Raw genomic sequence first — 18,161 nt, forward strand, 5'->3', positions numbered from 1 at the left:
TACTCTTTTTTTCTTTTCATTTTTAATTTCCTTTCTTCCTTTCCCTCTTATACTTGGTGGAGTTGGAACGTTGATTTTTTATTTAGTTTCTCGCTTTCTTTCCTTTTTTTTTTGGGGGGTGGGGTGTTTAATTTAGTTTGTATTGGTTATATTGACGATGAATTAATAAATTTTTTTTTCTTTACTGACGTTAGTACTCGTATATTTAATGAAAGGTATCTCTCTCTCTCTCTCTCTCTCTCTCTCTCTCTCTCTCTCTCTCTCTCTCTCTCTCTCTCTCTCTCTCTCTCTCTCTCTCTCTGTAGGCGTCCTTTAATTAACTAGAGGAAGTTAATCAAATTCTTATTGACACAGATCGCGTCCCAGCAAGCCACGTCTCTACCGCCATCAAAAATTACGGAAGGGGAAATAAAGAGAAGCAAAAAAAAAGAGAAGAGGAAAAAAGAGGGGGAAAAAGGGGGAGTTTTATCTTCCTGTCTTTCACTGATCATTGTTTGGTTGTTTTGTGATCTAAAACAAGCTTGGGAAGGAGAAATGCAAAGGAGGAGGAGGAGGAGGAGGAGGAGGAGGAGGAGGAGGAGGAGGAGGAGGAGGAGGAGGAGGAGGAGGATTGGACCGTCACGGAGTACTGGAAAGGCTTAGTTAGTCCTGCTGAGAGAGAGAGAGAGAGAGAGAGAGAGAGAGAGAGAGAGAGAGAGAGAGAGAGAGAGAGAGAGAGAGAGAGAGAGAGAGAGAGAGAGAGAGAGAGAGAGAGAGAGAGAGAGAGAGAGAGAGAGAGAGAGAGAGAGAGAGAGGAAGCATATTCAATATTATATTCTAATTACATAGAGCACATTTATAAAAAAAAGTCACATTGCATTACATTAATAGGTATTTTTAAGATAAAGATTTTTTTCCTCCGGCAGTGTTTTCTCCATCACGCCCCTGGCCATTAATTACGCTGATGACAATGATGATGATGATTATGATAATGATGGTGATATTAATAGTAATGGTGGGGGTGGTGGTGGTGGTGGTGGTGGTGGTGATGACAGTAATAATAATAATCGTAACAACAACAACAACAACAACAACAACAACAACAACAACAACAATATAGAAACAAGATCACAGAAATGGAATCACAAAATGATGAAGAAAATCAACAGCAACAACAACAACAACAACAACAACAACAACAAAAGTAACGATGATGTATTAGAAAACAATAAAAAGAATCAAGAGCAAGAAAGAAAATTAAGAAGAACATCACCACCACCACCACCACCACCACAACTAAAATAACAACAACAATTATATATATAAAAAAAAAAAAGGTGCCTTGCCCAGGGTGGTACAAGACTCAATAACGATGATATCACACTGCCCCTCCCTCCCTCCCTCCCTTCCTCCTTCCCTCCCTCCCCATCTTCCATCCCTCCATCCCTCCCTTCCTTTCACCTCGATCACACAAAATACAAAGATACCGACACACACATACACACACACACACACACACACATTCTCTCTCTCTCTCTCTCTCTCTGGGAAGCGACACCTGATCTGAAGTGAAGGGGCATAGGTCAATAGCAAAGAAGAGACATTAAAAATATTCATATTCATTTCTAACTATTTTGTACATTGTATAGTAACAATGAAATATATCTCTCTCTCTATATATATATGTATTTGTCACCTGTAATGTCTACGTGATCACTGAAATATTGTGCCAGTAATAAAATGTTGTAAGGTCAGTATAAAACATTTCATCACTCTTTCATCCTATGACTGTACACGCACAATTGCTAAAAGCGACACTGTAACCTTGAAAGTCTATGACATACTTAGATATCTACCATTAACTAGACTGCCCAAGGGAACAAAACTTTTGAGGAAAAAAAATCAACTTCTCTACGCCATAATAACATAGAAGTAAAAAAAATATAAATAAATTTAGTTCCACAGAGGTTTTGTTACTGGGACAGACGTGGTGTGGGCGTGTCAGCAGAGACGAGGAGTGTGTGGGGAGGAGGATGCCAGGGATGAATCCACACGACAGGAGGAGGAGAGGGAGACATGAGAGAAGGTTTATCGATGTAGTGAAGAAGTGCTTGTAACAGGTCACTGAGGAAGGCGCAGGAGGAGGTTGATCTGCTGTGGCGACCCCTGATGAAGGCAACACAAGGAACATAAGAACATAAGAAAATAAGGGATTTTGCAAGAAGCCACCAGGCCTACACGTAGCAGTCCCTGTATGACCTATTTTCGCCTATCATCCTCATCCGTAATTTTCTCTAATCTTTTTTTTTTAGCTCCTTAATGACTCAGCACTAATTACCTGATTAGAAGAAGAAGAAGAAGAAGAAGAAGAAGAAGAAGAAGAAGAAGAAGAAGAAGAAGAAGAAGAAGTTTTCATAGTGTTCCTCCATAAATAGATCATCATAAACATAATATAAGAAAGACGTCCTTTTGAATCTACAACAAAATATTTAGAACTTCAAGTAAACAAGCAAAACTCAGTAAGCTCCAGTGAGTCACCTTGAGGGATTCCCGCGCATATCATAAGTCTCCTTCGTCCCCTTTGCGCCATCTCCTCCCATCTCCCGCCCACACACACACACACACACACACACACACACACACACACACACACACACACACACACACAGCTCATCCCTGACATGTGACGCGCGCTACTACCAACTGGTGTTTCTCAAGATCTAATCAGAGACTTGGCTCATCATGAATTCCAACTGACGAAGAAAACTTTTTATTGATTTATTTATTTGTTCTCATCACCACGTTTTACTCCATAAAGACTCGTATCCTTAAGCGTTTAGTGTCAAGGATACTGGTCTCAACTACAGTAAGAATCATGATACCTAAAAGCCAAGGAGATGAACAGTTAGGTTTCCAGTGTCTTCCCCTTTAATGACACAGAAAACTTGTTGGATTATCACTACACGCACTAAACCTTATGATATTAAAGTGCCACGAAGTCAGGTTTCCACAGAATACTTGTTGACGTATCACTACACGCATGAGATTGCCCGCCCTGAAGAGCCAGGTAACTTCCACTACAGCCTGTTGAAAGTTGTGGAGATAAGACACCCAAAAGTTTCACAATACGGATCTAGTATATGAAGCAGTACCGCTACACTGATTTCACTTTAACCTACTATTTTCACTGAATCAAGAACGGTTCAAGGCTCGCTCCATGAATGGCCTCATTTTAGCTAGGGCTCTTAAATAGATAAGCCTTTCATTCTCACTACTGCCGCTTGGTTACTAAATTAATATGAGGGACTCAAACACCTTTTTTTTTACATAAGAGGAGCTCTGGCCAAGGGCAGGAAAAAGGCCCACTGAGGTGCCACTCCCTAATGCACAGAGGCCAAAAGGATTATCTAAGATTGGAGAAGTGTGGAAGCGGTAGTGAACAAAATTATCCCTCTCCTTCTTGCGGTAGTGTACAAAATCATTTATCTCTCTCTCTCTCTCTCTCTCTCTCTCTCTCTCTCTCTCTCTCTCTCTCTCTCTCTCTCTCTCTCTCTCTCTCTCTCTCTCTCTCTCTCTCTCTCTCTAACCCACATTTGCTCTCTCACCTCGACCATTTTCAAAAGCCACAGAAATAACTAGCCGGGTTCTCAAGAGTGTTTCTCCTGTGAATAATATAAAAATCTTGTATATCCGTCCCTAGAACCATAAAAAAAACACCCTTAGAAACCCTTATCTTTAACTACAGCCTATTGAAAGTAGTGGCAGAAGTGTTTCAGAACAAGGTCCTCTCTCACTCTGTCCGTGTGTCTGCCCAGTGAATGAGAGGAGCAGTAGAGACCAGCCAGCCTGCCCTAGCCACCCACACTATATAAAGGGGAGGTGCGGGATGGTTCTGGGCAGTCACCATCATGAGGCACTACACTGCACTACTCCTCGCTGTGCTGGGTGAGTCACAGATACCTGCACCTCACTCAGGACCACTACATCCACACCCCAGGGCACTGACACCACCCACTGATAGCTACACCTCATCCTAACACCTAGATCTCTGGGCCACTACACCCTACCTCCTCCTAACATGCGTGAAAGCCAAAATGCTGAAGAATACTCAAGTTCACGAATACTAAACTAAGATAAGGTAGCTCCAGTACACTCTGATTCACCCTAATACGTATATCTGACCCAAAAATAGCCCTTATGAGGTGCCGAATAATGAATACACACACCTTAAGACAACAACATCCTACTTGCACCCTATCTCACTCCAAAAAAAAAAAAAAAAACTCTAGTGGCGTCCCAAAGAGTCTAAGAAAACTAAACACACATCTTAGAATCACTACACATTATCTACGCTCCTTATAATGTCACCAAGCTTTCAATAAGTCTGGTCTGAACGTCAAGGGTGTTTACAAAGCCGTGTTCTCGTCAGGGGCGGGCTGTTGCAGTCTGGTAGCGGCCCAGTACTACGACCCGATCGAAAGTGACAATGGACTGTACTGGCGAGGGGAATACGGGGAGATGGACATCTGTCATCACGACAAAAACTTCACTTACACTTACGCTCTGGACTTCAAGGTGAGGCGTGGTGAATGGGTGAGTGGATGAGGGAGAATGGATAGCGTTCTCCTTTTCTATCTAAATTTGGGGATGAATGGACTGGGTTTCCCTAGTTTGCCACAGCTAGGACGGTGCCCCCTAGCGAGGAATTTTGGTTTTGGCAGTTGGGAACCGTTATCACGAGTGGATGTCTTTCCTTTCCTCGGACCGTGGCCAGTATTTAAACCCAAGTACCTGAGGACCCCTCGCCTACCAAAGCGCGCGCGGTCCCACTGTACCACGGCGGTCCACATGAATTAGTAAGAATGACAGGATATAAACAACAGCAAGTAACCTTTTGTTTTGTTATGTTGCAGTTTGACGACCTGAATGACCTGGACAATGTTGGCGGGAATGGAGTGAAGCTGTACTGCCGCGACGACGCTGGCTCCATCTCAGGCTACGTGACAAGTCTTGAGGGGAAGAGAGGCGAATGGCAAGGTGCGCACAATGGATCAGATTTCTTGATGCTTTGTTTTTGCTTTTCTGTTCTCTGATAATTTTTTTTACTGACTGCCTTACTGATGGATTTATCAATATTTTCCCGTACCTACTGAATGACTGATTCCTTAGCATCGATCCGTTTACTTAACTGAGTGACTGATATGTTAAGTGGGTCAAATTTGCCAACACTCTCTTCTTTCTATCCTGAGAATCCACCTTACCAATCTCCCGCAATGTGTTATCTTAGCCTTACCTGCCCACACCTCGCAGCCAGTACTCTCCCACGTGTTATCACTGAAAGTGTGGTGTGGCGTGCCCTCCAATGCAATACCCACGTGCATCCCTCGCACAGTCATTGGTATGGGGGAGTGAAGGGAAGGGCCTCACCTGTGACCTCCATGTAGCTTCCCAGATATTGCATTGGAGTGTACCTTTGTAATGAGGGCGTCTGTTGTTGTTGTCTTTTTTTTCGGTTTTATAACGCATGCACGCACAAACACACCAAAACACTCACTCACCTACCCATCACACCTACACACGCATCAAAAAAGCACACCACTACAACATATACTACCCTCCTCCATTCACTCCCCGCCAGGCATCCACTCCTGCCCTCTACACGTGTTCTTCAATGGGTTCCGCCTGCGAGTGTTCCCCGATCAGGGCACGTGGGGAGACGACTTTGCGGTAGACAACATTCAGATGGCTTGCGAGGACGGCACGATCATTGACGGGATTGATGGAATTCTGCCCGAGAAGGTGAGGAGGAGGAGGAGGAGGAGGAGGAGGAGGAGGAGGAGGAGGAGGAGGAGGAGAAATAAAACAGATAGTGAAAATAATGATAATCCAGCCACGGTAAATAACTGTACGACTCGTATTTAATTCCAGGAAGAGACGGAGGAGGGAGTGGAAGAGAAGAGCGTCTTAAGGCAATGGGTGGATAAGGTGGAGCGCAAGATAGAAGTCATTAGATACAACATAGGTGAGTACAGGCGACCAGGTAACACACAGATGGATAAGAACATAAGATCATAAAAGAAAATAAGGGAAGCTGCAAGAAGCCATCAGGCCTACACGTGGCAGTCCCTCTATGAAACCTACCTACCTATTTCCACCTCCCATCTTTCCCCATAACTCTATCTAATCTTATAGAGCTCCCTAATGACTCAGCAGTAACAACATCATTACTGAGTCTGTTCCATTCATCCACCACTCTACCTGAGAACCAATTCCTTCCTATTTCTCTTGTTTTTTTTAATCTAAGTTAATCTAAGTTAATCTAGGTCTTGATATCGAAGTAGACTACAGTACATTATCACTCTCATTATCGTTACCATTATTACTATCATCATTATAATCATCATCATCATCAATATCATAGGGGAGAAAAGAGAGAGAGAAAAAAAGCTGAAGAAAACAGGGAATATAGGTCTAGAAAAAGGAAAACACATTTTAATAGCTTAGCAATGTGCCGCAGATAAGACGAGGATCCACGGGGAATGGGGCTCGTGGGTCTACTGCTCGCCTGGCATGAACGTGGTCGGGATAAGAACCGTGGTGGAGGACGGCCACATCGATGACGACGCGGGGCTCACCGATGTCACTCTGTACTGTGCCTAATAAACTCGAGAACCTTCACCCGCCAGGACAAACTTTCAGAACCTATAAAACTTGCATTAATCATACTTATGTCACCAGTACGCTAACCTAACTTTACTCAACATTATGTAACCTAACCTTAATCAACCTAACTCGACAACCCTCACCCAGCAGGCAAACTTTCAGAACCTAACCTAACCAGCATTACTGATACTTACGTCACCAGCACGCTAACCTAACCTAATTATACAACCAGCATGCAAAACAAAACCTACTTAACCTACAGAACTAGTATTTATGCCAGCAACACCCTATGTAACTACCCTGGTATGAAAGGCAGTTCGTATACTATCACACCAATACTAGTACTCACAGAAGCATCCCAGCATAGCAAATAGAAGCTCCAGTACTATTGACACCAGCACTAACATACCATAAGTACCTAAACCTAGTGTGAAAGTGGTTACAATATTAGTACTGTATTCTCACCATTCCTTAACAACGCCTCAGTGTAACCATGACCCATTCTACCTACCTACTTCCTGAACCGTAAAAAGCCTTGATGTATTAATAAAATCTTTGAATAAAACTATCTTGTATTTTTCGCAACTCTAGAAATCCTTAACACTGGTTCTCAAATAGAGTGGTGGATGAGTGAAATACACTGAGTAATGAAGTTGTGAGTGCTAAGTCATTACGGAGCATGAAGAGACCTGACGTATTTATGGATGCGGATGATAAGTGGAAATAGGTAGTATATTTCAAAGAGGGACTGCCACGTGTAGGCCTGACGGCTTCTTGCAGTTTCCCTTCTTATCTATGTCTTTGTTTTTACTTAAACAAGCTGCGATGATACCTAAAGGATACTGAAATCTAGGTCCCATTGTACTGAGTAGTTAGTGGAGCCACTGTTTCGTTACACGGGTGGTGATGGGATGTGACGGGGACGCATAGAGGAATGCGTGGCGGTGTTTGAGGTGATGAGTGAACAGTAAGAGACGAGGACTGCTATTTATGGTCACTCTTTAAGAATTAAGCTCGTTTTCTTAAATGTTTTAGAATCTCATAGGTAGTTTTGAAAGGCTACGTAAATTATTACAAGGAATTTCATATATTTTCCCATTACTGATGCTCGCCATTAAACTATCACTAGAATCATGAAATCCTCCCTCAAAAATCTCAAGGAACTTTTACTACTTGGAATCCCATAAGTATTGTTTTGGAAAGGTACATAAATGATCAGCCGGCATCCTATACTTTCCCATTAATGATCCTAATCTGTTAAACTATAATTTACTTGTACTGTTATCAAAGGCTGCAGACACGACTAGGGCGGATATGATATTTTTACTCATTAATGATACAAGTCTATTAAACAATCACTATTATAAAAAATAATCCTTGAAAATCCTAAGTAATCTTCCACTAAACCCTTTAAAAAAACAAAACGATATGACATGAACACACTTGGGAATACGAAATCAAAGAATGCAGCAAAACACGCCAGACATTCACACCTTTATTGGCATCACTGTCGAGTCTCCAACATTAGAGCACCAGGAAGCATCTCTATTACTGCTTGCCCTTACAGTGGCTTTCCATTGGGGACTAGAAGGTGAAGGACACTGTGTCTTCCCCCTTCCCCAACAGGCGACCCCATCTACTCCCGTCCATCACATTAGGTACAGCAGAAAATAACAGCATCAGTCACCCCCGCGTCGTCATCCAGCGGGTGGTTGTCTTCGAGTCGCACCTGCAGCCCGCACACTTTGGCCGCAGAGCACGCCCGCCACGTCCCCCAGTCTCCATAGTCCCTCGTGTGGGCTGCGCGGGGTGTGGTGAGACTTAGGCAATGTCAGACACAGAGGACACGACAACACTGACACGTGGGGGAAGCTGGTGTGGTTTCCTTAAGACACGACACCACTCAGCCATCACAGAAAGGAGTGTTTTCGAGTGTGGTAAGACAGTGAGGTTTTCAAAGAGGTACGGGTTATCAGGTATAGAAGACAGACCAGAACTGACACACGTGGGGAAGGTGTGACTTTGCTCTTCTCTCAATGCACGAATACAGGAAACGAAGCAGCCATCACGGGGAGAAGCATCTTGCTACTGAATCTTGGGCAAGAACGAAAGGGAAAACTGCGACGAAGTGATCTCTGCTAAAGCACGGACGACACACGAACGCACAAGAATGGGAGGACGAGGAAAAGGAGGAAAGGGGAGGCATACAACACTAATAACTCAATCTTTTACGTCCTTCTCTCCTTCTCCTCCTTCTCTTACTCTAACTCCTCCTCCTCCTCCTCATCCTCCTCCTACTACTTCTATTACTACTACTACTACTACTACTACTACTACTACTACTACTACTCACCAGAACGTTGAAGCTTCATGTACACTGCCTCCACTTCCCTTCCTTCTATCTTGGTCATCTCACGCGCCACCACGGGACTCTGAGGACGGGTGGAGAGACGGTGGTTAGTCGCATGAAGGAGAGTGAAGCGCAGTTGAGATAAAGTGAGTAGAAAAGATGGTGTGGGAATTCTGGGTCATGTGGGACTGTGTATGCTGTTGTTATGTATTTTACTGTGTACTTTTTGGACTGCAGATGGTAAAGGTGATGTCATAAAGGATTTTTTTTAGTTTTTTTTTTTTTTTTGCTTGTATGCGGAATATGAAAATGTAGCGCAAAATATGTTTTTTTTTTTACATAAAACACAAAAAAATAAGACAAAATAAAGGGATTTCTTTTTTCTGGTTGCCTCTCAAAACACGAAAATGTAACATAATGTAAAGACGATTTTTCTTTTTTTCTTCTTCTTTTGAACGCACAAAAAAAAACGGATTTTTTAAAAATAGTTAACAGACAACACACAAAGAAATAATACAATAACATTTTTGGACCTTTTTTTAAAGGTTAACACAGAAAACCACACAAAATGATAACAACACAATGGTATTTCTGGAATATTAACAGAAAGATACACACACACATTCGCACACACAAACAACAACAACAACAACAACAACATTTCTTCCCACTCTCATTGAAGTTAATATAAAAAAAATCACAAAACGACAATATAATGATACTTTTTAAGACTTTTTCCCTCGAGGTATGAACACACCTTGCCTTTCTTGTTGGGCGTGCCGTACAGCCCATCAAGCACGTTGCCGCCCGAGCACCTCATCTGCAGGTTGTCCATGCCCAGGTCGTCACCAAGCGTCCCCTGGTCAGGCACCACGTTGGCTCGCACGCCCGTCATGTACTCACCAAAAGGACACGACCTCATGCCTGCATCACCCGCGGAGGAGGAGAGGTGCTTGGTGAAGAGTGACTTGGTGAAGGAGTAACTTAGTGAAGGAGTGACTATGTGAAGGAGTAACTTAGTGAAGGAGTGACTTGGTGCAGGAGTAACTTAGTGAAGGAGTGACTTGGTGAAGGAGTGACTTGGTGAAGGAGTAACTTGGTGAAGGAGTGACTTGAAGAGTGGCTGATGAATCTTTGATGAAGAAGAGAGACAGAGACAGAGAGACAATACCCACCCAACCAGCAAAACCAGAACAGGTACCCAAAAAGACGGAGATAGACACACAGATAGACGGACTACCCACCCTGCCACTGCCCGAAACTTCCCTCGGCGCTGATGATAATGTTGGTAAGAGCACCCTCCGCAGTCTGGCAATACAGTCTGATGGCGTTCACACTCGTGTCGTCCAGGTAACCGACGCCAGAGTACTGCAACATAGCCACCAACACTCAACCCAAAGTAGTCACCCCAATAGTGATATCATAAGATCCGATGGTTATTAATCGCGTAGGGATTAATATACTGTTTAACGCACTGAGTTGTTATAAGAACTTAGGGAACTTGGGGTGTCATAAATGTGTTTTTTTTTTTTTTGAGTGATTTCATAATGCCAAATAAATTTAATGTCTATAAATCGAGTAAGAATTGATTTAAGAGTTAATGTTTTGGTTATTTTTTACTAGAAAGAACTGGAGATATGAAAACTTGACCAACACACCCAAGTAACACTCAACCCAAGACAGTTTTTTTTTTTCTAGGTAGCGCCTTTCATAACCCTCATACGTTTTTGGATAACTGATTTTTTTTAACTTATTCACACGTATACTACAAATCACTTCACCTTCCATACTTCAACAGTCCTGCATAATCGATATTCTTAACTTACTCACACGTATATGAAAAATAACTTCGCTTTCATACGTTTACTGTCATGAAAAACCGATATTACTCACTCATTCACACGTAAAGAAAACCAACATTAACTTTCACACACACACACACACACACACACACACACACACACACACACACACACACACACACATAAATATAAACAAAAAAAAACTTCACAAACTCATCAATATTGACACTAGAACATTAATTATACATAGCATTACTTTAATCTCGAAGGCGAAGACGTAAGAACCATCGGTACACAGTTCGATGGGCCCCCACGTGCCCCTGCTTAGCCCATTGTCCAGGGTGAGACTCTCCTCCACGCCCCTTGGCAACGTCACGGCAGCGTTCGCCACCCCGCCTTAGTGCAGCGAGAAAAGGGACAGTCATAAGAGAGAAAAATAAGGGAAGCTGCAAGAAGCCATCAGGCCAACACGCGGCAGTCCCTGTATGAAACCTAATTATACGTGGCAGTCCCTGTATAAAATCTAACTTTAGGGAATAGTTTAACTTTAGGGAATATAATAACTTTAGGGAATAGAGAGAGAGAGAGAGAGAGAGAGAGAGAGAGAGAGAGAGAGAGAGAGAGAGAGAGAGAGAGAGAGAGAGAGAGAGAGAGAGAGAGAGAGAGAGAGAGAGTCGTTATATCTTACCAAGGGCGAGAAGAGGAAGAAGGAGAGCCAGAGTTGTCATGACGCAAGAAAGATGATCTGACTACTGCCTCTCCACCTTTCAACATACTCCCTTTATAGGGAAGCTTATCTCCTTCTTCCTCCTCCTCCTCCTCCTCCTCCTCTTCCACCAGCCAACACTCGCAAAACCCACGCAACTCAAGAGGCGGAATAGTACTTATGTTTACGTAAGTATCACACACACACACACACACACACACACACACACACACACACAGTCAGGTTACAGTCAGCGTGTGTGATAGGGAAGTTGTCATTATTTTTTCTTTTTTTTTTTTTTTTTGACAAACGCACCATCACGAACACTACTACTATCACCACCACTACCAGCAAGAGGAAGCAGGAGGAGGAGGAGGAGGAGGAGGAGGAGAAGAAGGAAGAGGAAGAAGACAAAGATGAGGGTGAGGAGGAGGAAAAGATGAAAAGAACAAAAGAATAAAAAAAAACAAGAAAGCAAGAACAAGAACAAGAACACCACCACCACCACCACCACCACCACCACCACCACCACCACCACCAACAACAACAACAACAACAACAACAACAACAAAGAATGAGAGAGGCGAAGGAATTGAACAGAAAATGACCTCACAGCAAACGTCCCACACTCTCTCTCTCTCCCTCTCCTTCCCCCTCTCGAACTATCGCGGTGAGAAGCAACACCTGTCACGCTGATAAGACAGCGAGGTTACCTGTGTGGAGGCGTATTTACCTGTCTGTACACCTAACCGCCCCTGACTCCCTCCTCCCCTTCCTCCCGCCACTTACATATATAAATACGTAAATGATCTAGAAATGTTTAGAAAGAATTGATGTTAGGAAAATTTCCAAAAAAAATAGCAAGTTTTGTATATGTATATATAAAGATATATACAAAATAATCCAAGTATGGAAAGAGAAGTAATTTGGAATTGTTTAGAATCAATATATCATCATCACCATCATCAGCACCACCACCATCACCACCATCATAAACTGCAGGACGAAAGGTTTATTCTCCTCTCATCATCAATCCACAGCCAGCCTAACCTCTATAACCCAGTGAAACCTCTTCTCTTATCTCTCCAAGTTCTGTCAGCCCTGTCTTCTTTTACCACGCCTAGACTACCACTCTGTTACTCTTCCATACACCAGCAATATATTGTAACTCCCACACACACGTCTTGAGACTTCAGCCTCAGAAAATTCCTAATAGCAACTGTTGTTCTTTCCTATATTACTTGTAACTTGTGTGCTAATTCGAATTGTAAGTGTTATATCCAATAATTGCTCCTATTTCAGCAGTAACACAGTGCTTTGGGTCACTGAGGAAAGGTGGAAGACAAACATTCATCCGGTTAATTAATACAGGTTAGATATTCACACCTTTATTGGCATCATAGACAATACAAATCATTCGTCTCTATAAAAAGTCAAATGCTTCAACGTGGCTTCCTTGTCAAATGCTTCAACGTGGCTTCCTTGTCTTCACACATTTACTAGCACCACTAACAAAACTAATCGTTCATATCAACAGCAGGTGTGACTTTAAGATACTCCCACCTTTACTGACCTTACTGACCAAAAATCAGTCTTCTATAATTATGACATCCTCCTTGTCTTCTTCATCTATTTTATTGGCATCATTGACAAAAGAAATAAATAATCTTTCATATCTATAACAGGTGAGGTTTAAAGATATTCGCACCTTTAATCAATTTTCTATAATGACATTTTTCGGTAAAAGGTGTGGTCTTAAACTTCAATATAGCATCGTTGTCTTGTAATTCTTCCTTTCATCTGGAGTACAAGAGGGTGAATGTCCTCTCTCGTCCTTTCCTCTCCTCTCTCCCTCATCCAGTCACTAACTGCAGCAGAACATGTTCACATCAGTCACTCCCGCGTCGTCTTCCAGCGGGTGGTTGTTCTGGAGTCGCACCTGCAGCCCACAGATCTTGTTGCCCACAGAACACGCCTGCCACGTCCCCCAATCGCCGTAGTCCCTCGCGTGGGCTGAGCAAGGGCGTGGAAGAATGGTCAGGACTTCCGATAATACTGGGATGTTGTCGGGGTAAGGATGTGTTGTGTCTCATTATTTTCACCGCTTCTAGCCACTATCTCTTTTTCCTGACTCACGACTCACGATTTCCACACCTGTTTGCTCACCTGCCCTCGGGATCTTCAGGTGCACGGCCTCCATCTCCCTGCCTCCCACCTCAGTAATCTCACGCGCCACTACGGAGCTCTGGGTGGTCAGGTAACGAATGTGAAGTAAAAAGAAATGCCGAAACTCAGACGAAGCATACATATCTACATATCCATACGGACTTACACACACATCCACATCTACACGCATCGGTGGGTATCTACACTCATCAATCCACATTCATACATTCACACACACACACACACACACACACACACACACACACACACACACACACATACACACACACACACACACACACACACAGCAAACTTCTTGGCCCTTCGAAAGACAGACAGTGAAAAGGAAAAAGAAATCCACAGGTAAAGCCACAACACAGTAAAGGCGAAGGCTCCCCACCACCAACCCACCCAACTTAAGAAGACAACAGCAGACTTCTCTTTTGTAGCAAAAGAGAAGACAAACCCCCACCAACCCTCACACACAAAGACACCAACCCCTCCCCCAACACACACACACACACACACACACACACACACACACACACACACACACACACACAAACCTGACCCTCTCCCCCGCACCTACACACACCTGTCCAATCTTCTGTGGTGTCCCGTGCAGGCCATCGAGAACCTCACCACCCGAACACCTCATCTGTAGGTTGTCCACGCCCAGGTCGTCACCCAGAGGCCCCATGTCAGGCACCACGTTACCCCGCACGCCCGTCAAGAACTCACCAGCACCACACGGCCTCATGCCTGGTGACCGCGAGAGTGTGAGCAGCAGTGAGAACGTTGTGGGGAGTGAATGAAGAGTGAATGGGAAATGGCGGTAATGAGAGGCGTGTGAGACAGAGAGGATAGTGTAGACGGAATGTTGATGGGTAGACAGACGACTTGGTGATGGTAGTGTGGTGTGGGAAGAGTTGATGGGTGAATGAGAGGGAATGGTGAGTGGGATGTAAAGGAGGAAAGGACGGTATAAGTGAGGAAATGGGTGAACATGGTGTACAGAAATAATAGATAATAGAAATGTGATAACAAAGACAGACACACAGACAAATACGTAGACAGACCGACGAACAAACAAACAGAAACAAAGATGACTTAAAAAAAAAAGGAAAAAGAAAAGATGGGGTAACAATGCTATTAAAAAAAAAATACCAATGACAGAGAAAACAAAACAACAACACGAGAGAAGAAAAAATAACAAATAACAAGCCTCAGTAATGTTAAAAATACAAAGAAAAAATACTGGCGGACAGAAGTTTACTACCCACCCCGCCACTGTCCATACGTCCCCTCAGAGCTGGTGATGAGATCAGTGAGGGAACCTTCGGACGTCTGGCAGTACAATTTGATGGCGTTCACACTCGTATCGTCTACGTAACCCAAGCCAGAGTACTGCAATACACCGCCAACCAAGCGCAGGTGAACAGTTTGGTTTTTCCGTTCGCTTACTTATGTTTCCAAAGGTTGATGATGTTAAGGTTAATGAGTCATTTGGATTTTTGTATGTGATGGAGGTAGGTGTTGCATTTTGGGTGTTACTGATGAGTGAGTAAGTGAGTGAGTGAGTGAGTGAGTGAGTGAGTGAGTGCGTAAGTGAGGAAACTAAGGTCATATTGCGATATATCAGAAAAAAAAACTAAACTGAATAGCAAAAAATAAATAAAAATAAATAAATAAGTAAATAAATAAGTAAACATGGTATGATTCTACAGGAAACGAGAAAATTACATAATGACTGAGTGAATGAATGAATGAATAACTAAGTAAGTGAATTTAAACAACAGGAAACTAGGCTCGTATAGCAATTAAAAAAAAAAAAACACACACGAAGTAAATGACAAATAAATTACAAACAAAACCAAAGAAAAATGGACAAATTCATAAGATTCACACGAGACAGTTCCTTTTCCTACTACTCCTTGCAATCCTCGTACTTTGATCTCGAAGGCAAAGACGTAGGTATTCGGGGAACAGATAGCAATGGGCCCCCACTCGCCCTTGTTCAGCCCGTTGTCCAAGTGCAGCGTCTCCACAACACTCCTGGGTCCCGCCACAGCAGCCGCCGCCTGTCCACCTTGGGAGAGCGATCAGTAGTCAGTCAGTAGTCGATTAACACGCTTAATCTTCAGTGTTCAGCGTTTTTCTTTAACTTTCAAGTGTTTAGTCTCTCTTCCAATCCTTGCCATTCACCCTTCTGTCTCTACGTAAACTCCTGGTATTCTTAAATCTATAAAGTGTTCATTCTCTCTCTCTCTCTCTCTCTCTCTCTCTCTCTCTCTCTCTCTCTCTCTCTCTCTCTCTCTCTCTCTCTCTCTCTCTCTCTCTCTCTTGTTCACCATTGTCTCCATCTTAACTCCTGGTATCAAGTGTCCCATTCCTCGTCCACACACACCTGCACTGCTCACGTTCCCCTCAATGGACTTATAAATTCCATCTCTTTCTCCGCTACAGGTAAATTATGCATATTAATCAGACAGTTCACAGACGCCTTGTGATGTGTATCTTAATTTTCTCATTTACAGCTTAATCAACTTCTTCCCTCCAAGTTTTCAAAGGGGAGATTAGTTCCGTACTCTCAGATCTCCTAGCGGGAACCAATGGCATGAGTTATTAATCTAAGTTTCTTTCTCTGCTGCATCGTAAGGAGTTGAGGGGAATTGTGGGAGTAACCTTTGCTTTATCATTTCTAGACGCTGACTTGTTTCTTGGTAAAATGTAAGTCTTTTTTCGTATCATAATCTACACAATGAAGGAGTCAATAGTGAAATTAATGTACAGAATGAATATAAATCTAACTAACCTGATCTAAACAAACTATAAGCTTTTTTTTTTCAAATCGTGGTCTACACAACGAAGGGATCAGCTATGAAATTAATATACTAAATGAATCTAAACCCAACCTAACTTACTCCTTAGATGAAAACATTAATGTTTCTCAACTTCACCTAACCTAACCTAACCCAAAGCAAATCCAACGCAACCAAACCAAACCTAACCAAACTCAAACTGAACCCATCCCAACCAAACCTCACCAGCCTTCAGATGAAAACGTTAATGCTGCTCAATATTCCTCGAGTTTTGAGCTGCGCGTGTCTTACCGAGGGCCAGGAGGGGAAGGAGGAAAGCCAGGTTTGTCATGGTGTGAGGGGCGACCTTCCAAAGACTGCCCTCCTACCTCACCACGAGCGCCTTTAGTAGTCCACCTTATCTCTCAAACTAGTGAAAAAATAGCCTTCCACTTGTCATTATCCATTCCCCTCCATCCCCAACAGTTCTTATCCTTGTTCAATTATATATACTTCTCTCTTCCCTACCTAAAAGATCCCTAATTTCAATATTTGTTCAGTTTCTATTCTCATTTTCCCCAACTCTCCTCCATCCCTAATACCTTCCATCTTTGCTCAGTTATACTCCCCTATTCCCCAACTAAAGTATCCCCAAAGGTCTTTCTCCCATTCAGTCTTATACGAACTGTTTCCCCATAACACTAACCTTTCCCAAAATTCCTTGCCATAGTCGTTACTGATTCCTGTGTCTCCCCATTCCCAACTAAACTGATTGTCTCCCAAAATTTCTTTCCCCAGTCATTATTCATTTCTATATTTCCCCATTTTTCATTAACACTCATTCCAATCCCCATAAATTCCCAATGTCAGCACCTACTCCCTGTTTTCTCATTCCCCCTCCCCCTGACAACACCCCTCCTTACCCATCCCCCGCCTCTGCTTGTCTATTCACATGATGGCTGGGAAAGAATCCAGTGTTTTGTACCTACACACACACACACACACACACCCACGCGCACGCATGCGCGCACGGACACACACACACACACACACACACACACACACACACACACACACACACACACACACACACACACACACAAGTGGTGGGAAGGAACACCTGAACTGAGAGATAAATACAACAGGTACAAAAGCAAGAAATATTGTCTGTACTGTCCCTTACTTAATTTTCTCATCCTATTCATATTTTCTCGTATTTTCTTTCTCAAAATGTCTTCGTCGCGTCTCGCTCTCTTCAAAAAACGCCTCACAATATTTTCTCGTCTTGCTTTTTGCCTGATTCTTGGTATTTCCTGGGTCGTCTTGTCGCCGCACTCTCCCATTCGCTAATCGCTGCAATCCCGCCTCTTATAACGTCTATAATCGGAAGTTTATATGCAGAACACACGTCTCTTCAGACTGTGTGGGCTTTTACTGGCGATAAGAAGCAGGAATTACGATACGTGTCAAGACAGGTGATGTTTGTACAGGTGCGCAATGCTACAGGAGGCGACGCAGCACGCTGGCTATCTGCGGAAGGTGTAGCGGCTCGCACAGGCAGCCCAGAGCCTCGCCGCGCCGCCCAAAGATGTGCGGGTCGAACGCCTTGTCCATGTCCTCCAGGATGTCCCGCGCCAGCCCTTGCACCTGCCGAGTGTCGCCCTCCACCTCGCGGCGGCTGGCGTGCCTCTGGG

The 18,161-nt window shown here is 43.4% G+C and overlaps 3 protein-coding genes across 4 annotated transcripts; 1 reads left to right on the forward strand and 2 right to left on the reverse strand.

The window, feature by feature from the left end:
* The first annotated feature begins 3,776 nt into the window (after positions 1-3,776).
* On the forward strand, positions 3,777-7,207 carry LOC135090358 (uncharacterized). The gene is made up of 6 exons (XM_063987119.1): positions 3,777-3,924; positions 4,409-4,554; positions 4,893-5,016; positions 5,618-5,778; positions 5,908-6,001; positions 6,497-7,207. Exons 1-6 carry the CDS (start codon positions 3,888-3,890, stop codon positions 6,637-6,639), a joined length of 705 nt encoding a protein of 234 aa, XP_063843189.1. The 5' UTR covers positions 3,777-3,887; the 3' UTR covers positions 6,640-7,207.
* A 917-nt stretch (positions 7,208-8,124) lies between these two features.
* LOC135090359 (vitelline membrane outer layer protein 1 homolog) lies at positions 8,125-11,642 on the reverse strand. Its single transcript, XM_063987120.1, has 6 exons — positions 11,483-11,642; positions 11,051-11,190; positions 10,237-10,360; positions 9,750-9,916; positions 8,996-9,074; positions 8,125-8,442 (listed from the first exon to the last, which is right to left on the reverse strand). The coding sequence occupies exons 1-6, from the start codon at positions 11,520-11,522 to the stop codon at positions 8,297-8,299; spliced, it is 696 nt and encodes a 231-aa protein (XP_063843190.1). The 5' UTR covers positions 11,523-11,642; the 3' UTR covers positions 8,125-8,296.
* Positions 11,643-12,875: 1,233 nt separating this feature from the next.
* Positions 12,876-16,932, reverse strand: LOC135090355 (vitelline membrane outer layer protein 1 homolog). 2 transcript variants are annotated; one of them, XM_063987113.1, is made up of 6 exons: positions 16,780-16,932; positions 15,616-15,755; positions 14,950-15,073; positions 14,262-14,428; positions 13,655-13,745; positions 12,876-13,513 (listed from the first exon to the last, which is right to left on the reverse strand). In XM_063987113.1, the coding sequence occupies exons 1-6, from the start codon at positions 16,817-16,819 to the stop codon at positions 13,365-13,367; spliced, it is 711 nt and encodes a 236-aa protein (XP_063843183.1). In that variant the 5' UTR covers positions 16,820-16,932; the 3' UTR covers positions 12,876-13,364. The 2 variants fall into 2 exon arrangements, with proteins under 2 accessions (XP_063843183.1, XP_063843184.1); XM_063987114.1 differs by having other exon boundaries at positions 13,667-13,745; positions 16,780-16,931.
* Between the last annotated feature and the right edge of the window lie 1,229 nt (positions 16,933-18,161).

Source organism: Scylla paramamosain, chromosome 34, assembly GCF_035594125.1.
Source record: "Scylla paramamosain isolate STU-SP2022 chromosome 34, ASM3559412v1, whole genome shotgun sequence".
NCBI lineage: Eukaryota > Metazoa > Arthropoda > Malacostraca > Decapoda > Portunidae > Scylla > Scylla paramamosain.

What these genes read in the sequence shown, in the direction of transcription:
- LOC135090358 (XM_063987119.1), top strand. Translation starts at nt 3,888, where the DNA reads ATGAGGCACTACACTGCACTACTCCTCGCTGTGCTGG. An exon ending in ACTACTCCTCGCTGTGCTGG is followed by an intron (nt 3,925 to 4,408) that starts GTGAGTCACAGA and finishes TGTTCTCGTCAG; the next exon opens with GGGCGGGCTGTTGCAGTCTG. An exon ending in CTTACGCTCTGGACTTCAAG is followed by an intron (nt 4,555 to 4,892) that starts GTGAGGCGTGGT and finishes GTTATGTTGCAG; the next exon opens with TTTGACGACCTGAATGACCT.
- LOC135090355 (XM_063987113.1), bottom strand. Translation starts at nt 16,819, where the DNA reads ATGACAAACCTGGCTTTCCTCCTTCCCCTCCTGGCCCTCG. An exon ending in CCTTCCCCTCCTGGCCCTCG is followed by an intron (nt 15,756 to 16,779) that starts GTAAGACACGCG and finishes CGCTCTCCCAAG; the next exon opens with GTGGACAGGCGGCGGCTGCT. An exon ending in TCTTTGCCTTCGAGATCAAA is followed by an intron (nt 15,074 to 15,615) that starts GTACGAGGATTG and finishes GGTGTATTGCAG; the next exon opens with TACTCTGGCTTGGGTTACGT.
- LOC135090359 (XM_063987120.1), bottom strand. Translation starts at nt 11,522, where the DNA reads ATGACAACTCTGGCTCTCCTTCTTCCTCTTCTCGCCCTTG. An exon ending in AAGTTTCGGGCAGTGGCAGG is followed by an intron (nt 9,917 to 10,236) that starts GTGGGTAGTCCG and finishes CGGGTGATGCAG; the next exon opens with GCATGAGGTCGTGTCCTTTT. An exon ending in CGCCCAACAAGAAAGGCAAG is followed by an intron (nt 9,075 to 9,749) that starts GTGTGTTCATAC and finishes ACCCGTCCTCAG; the next exon opens with AGTCCCGTGGTGGCGCGTGA.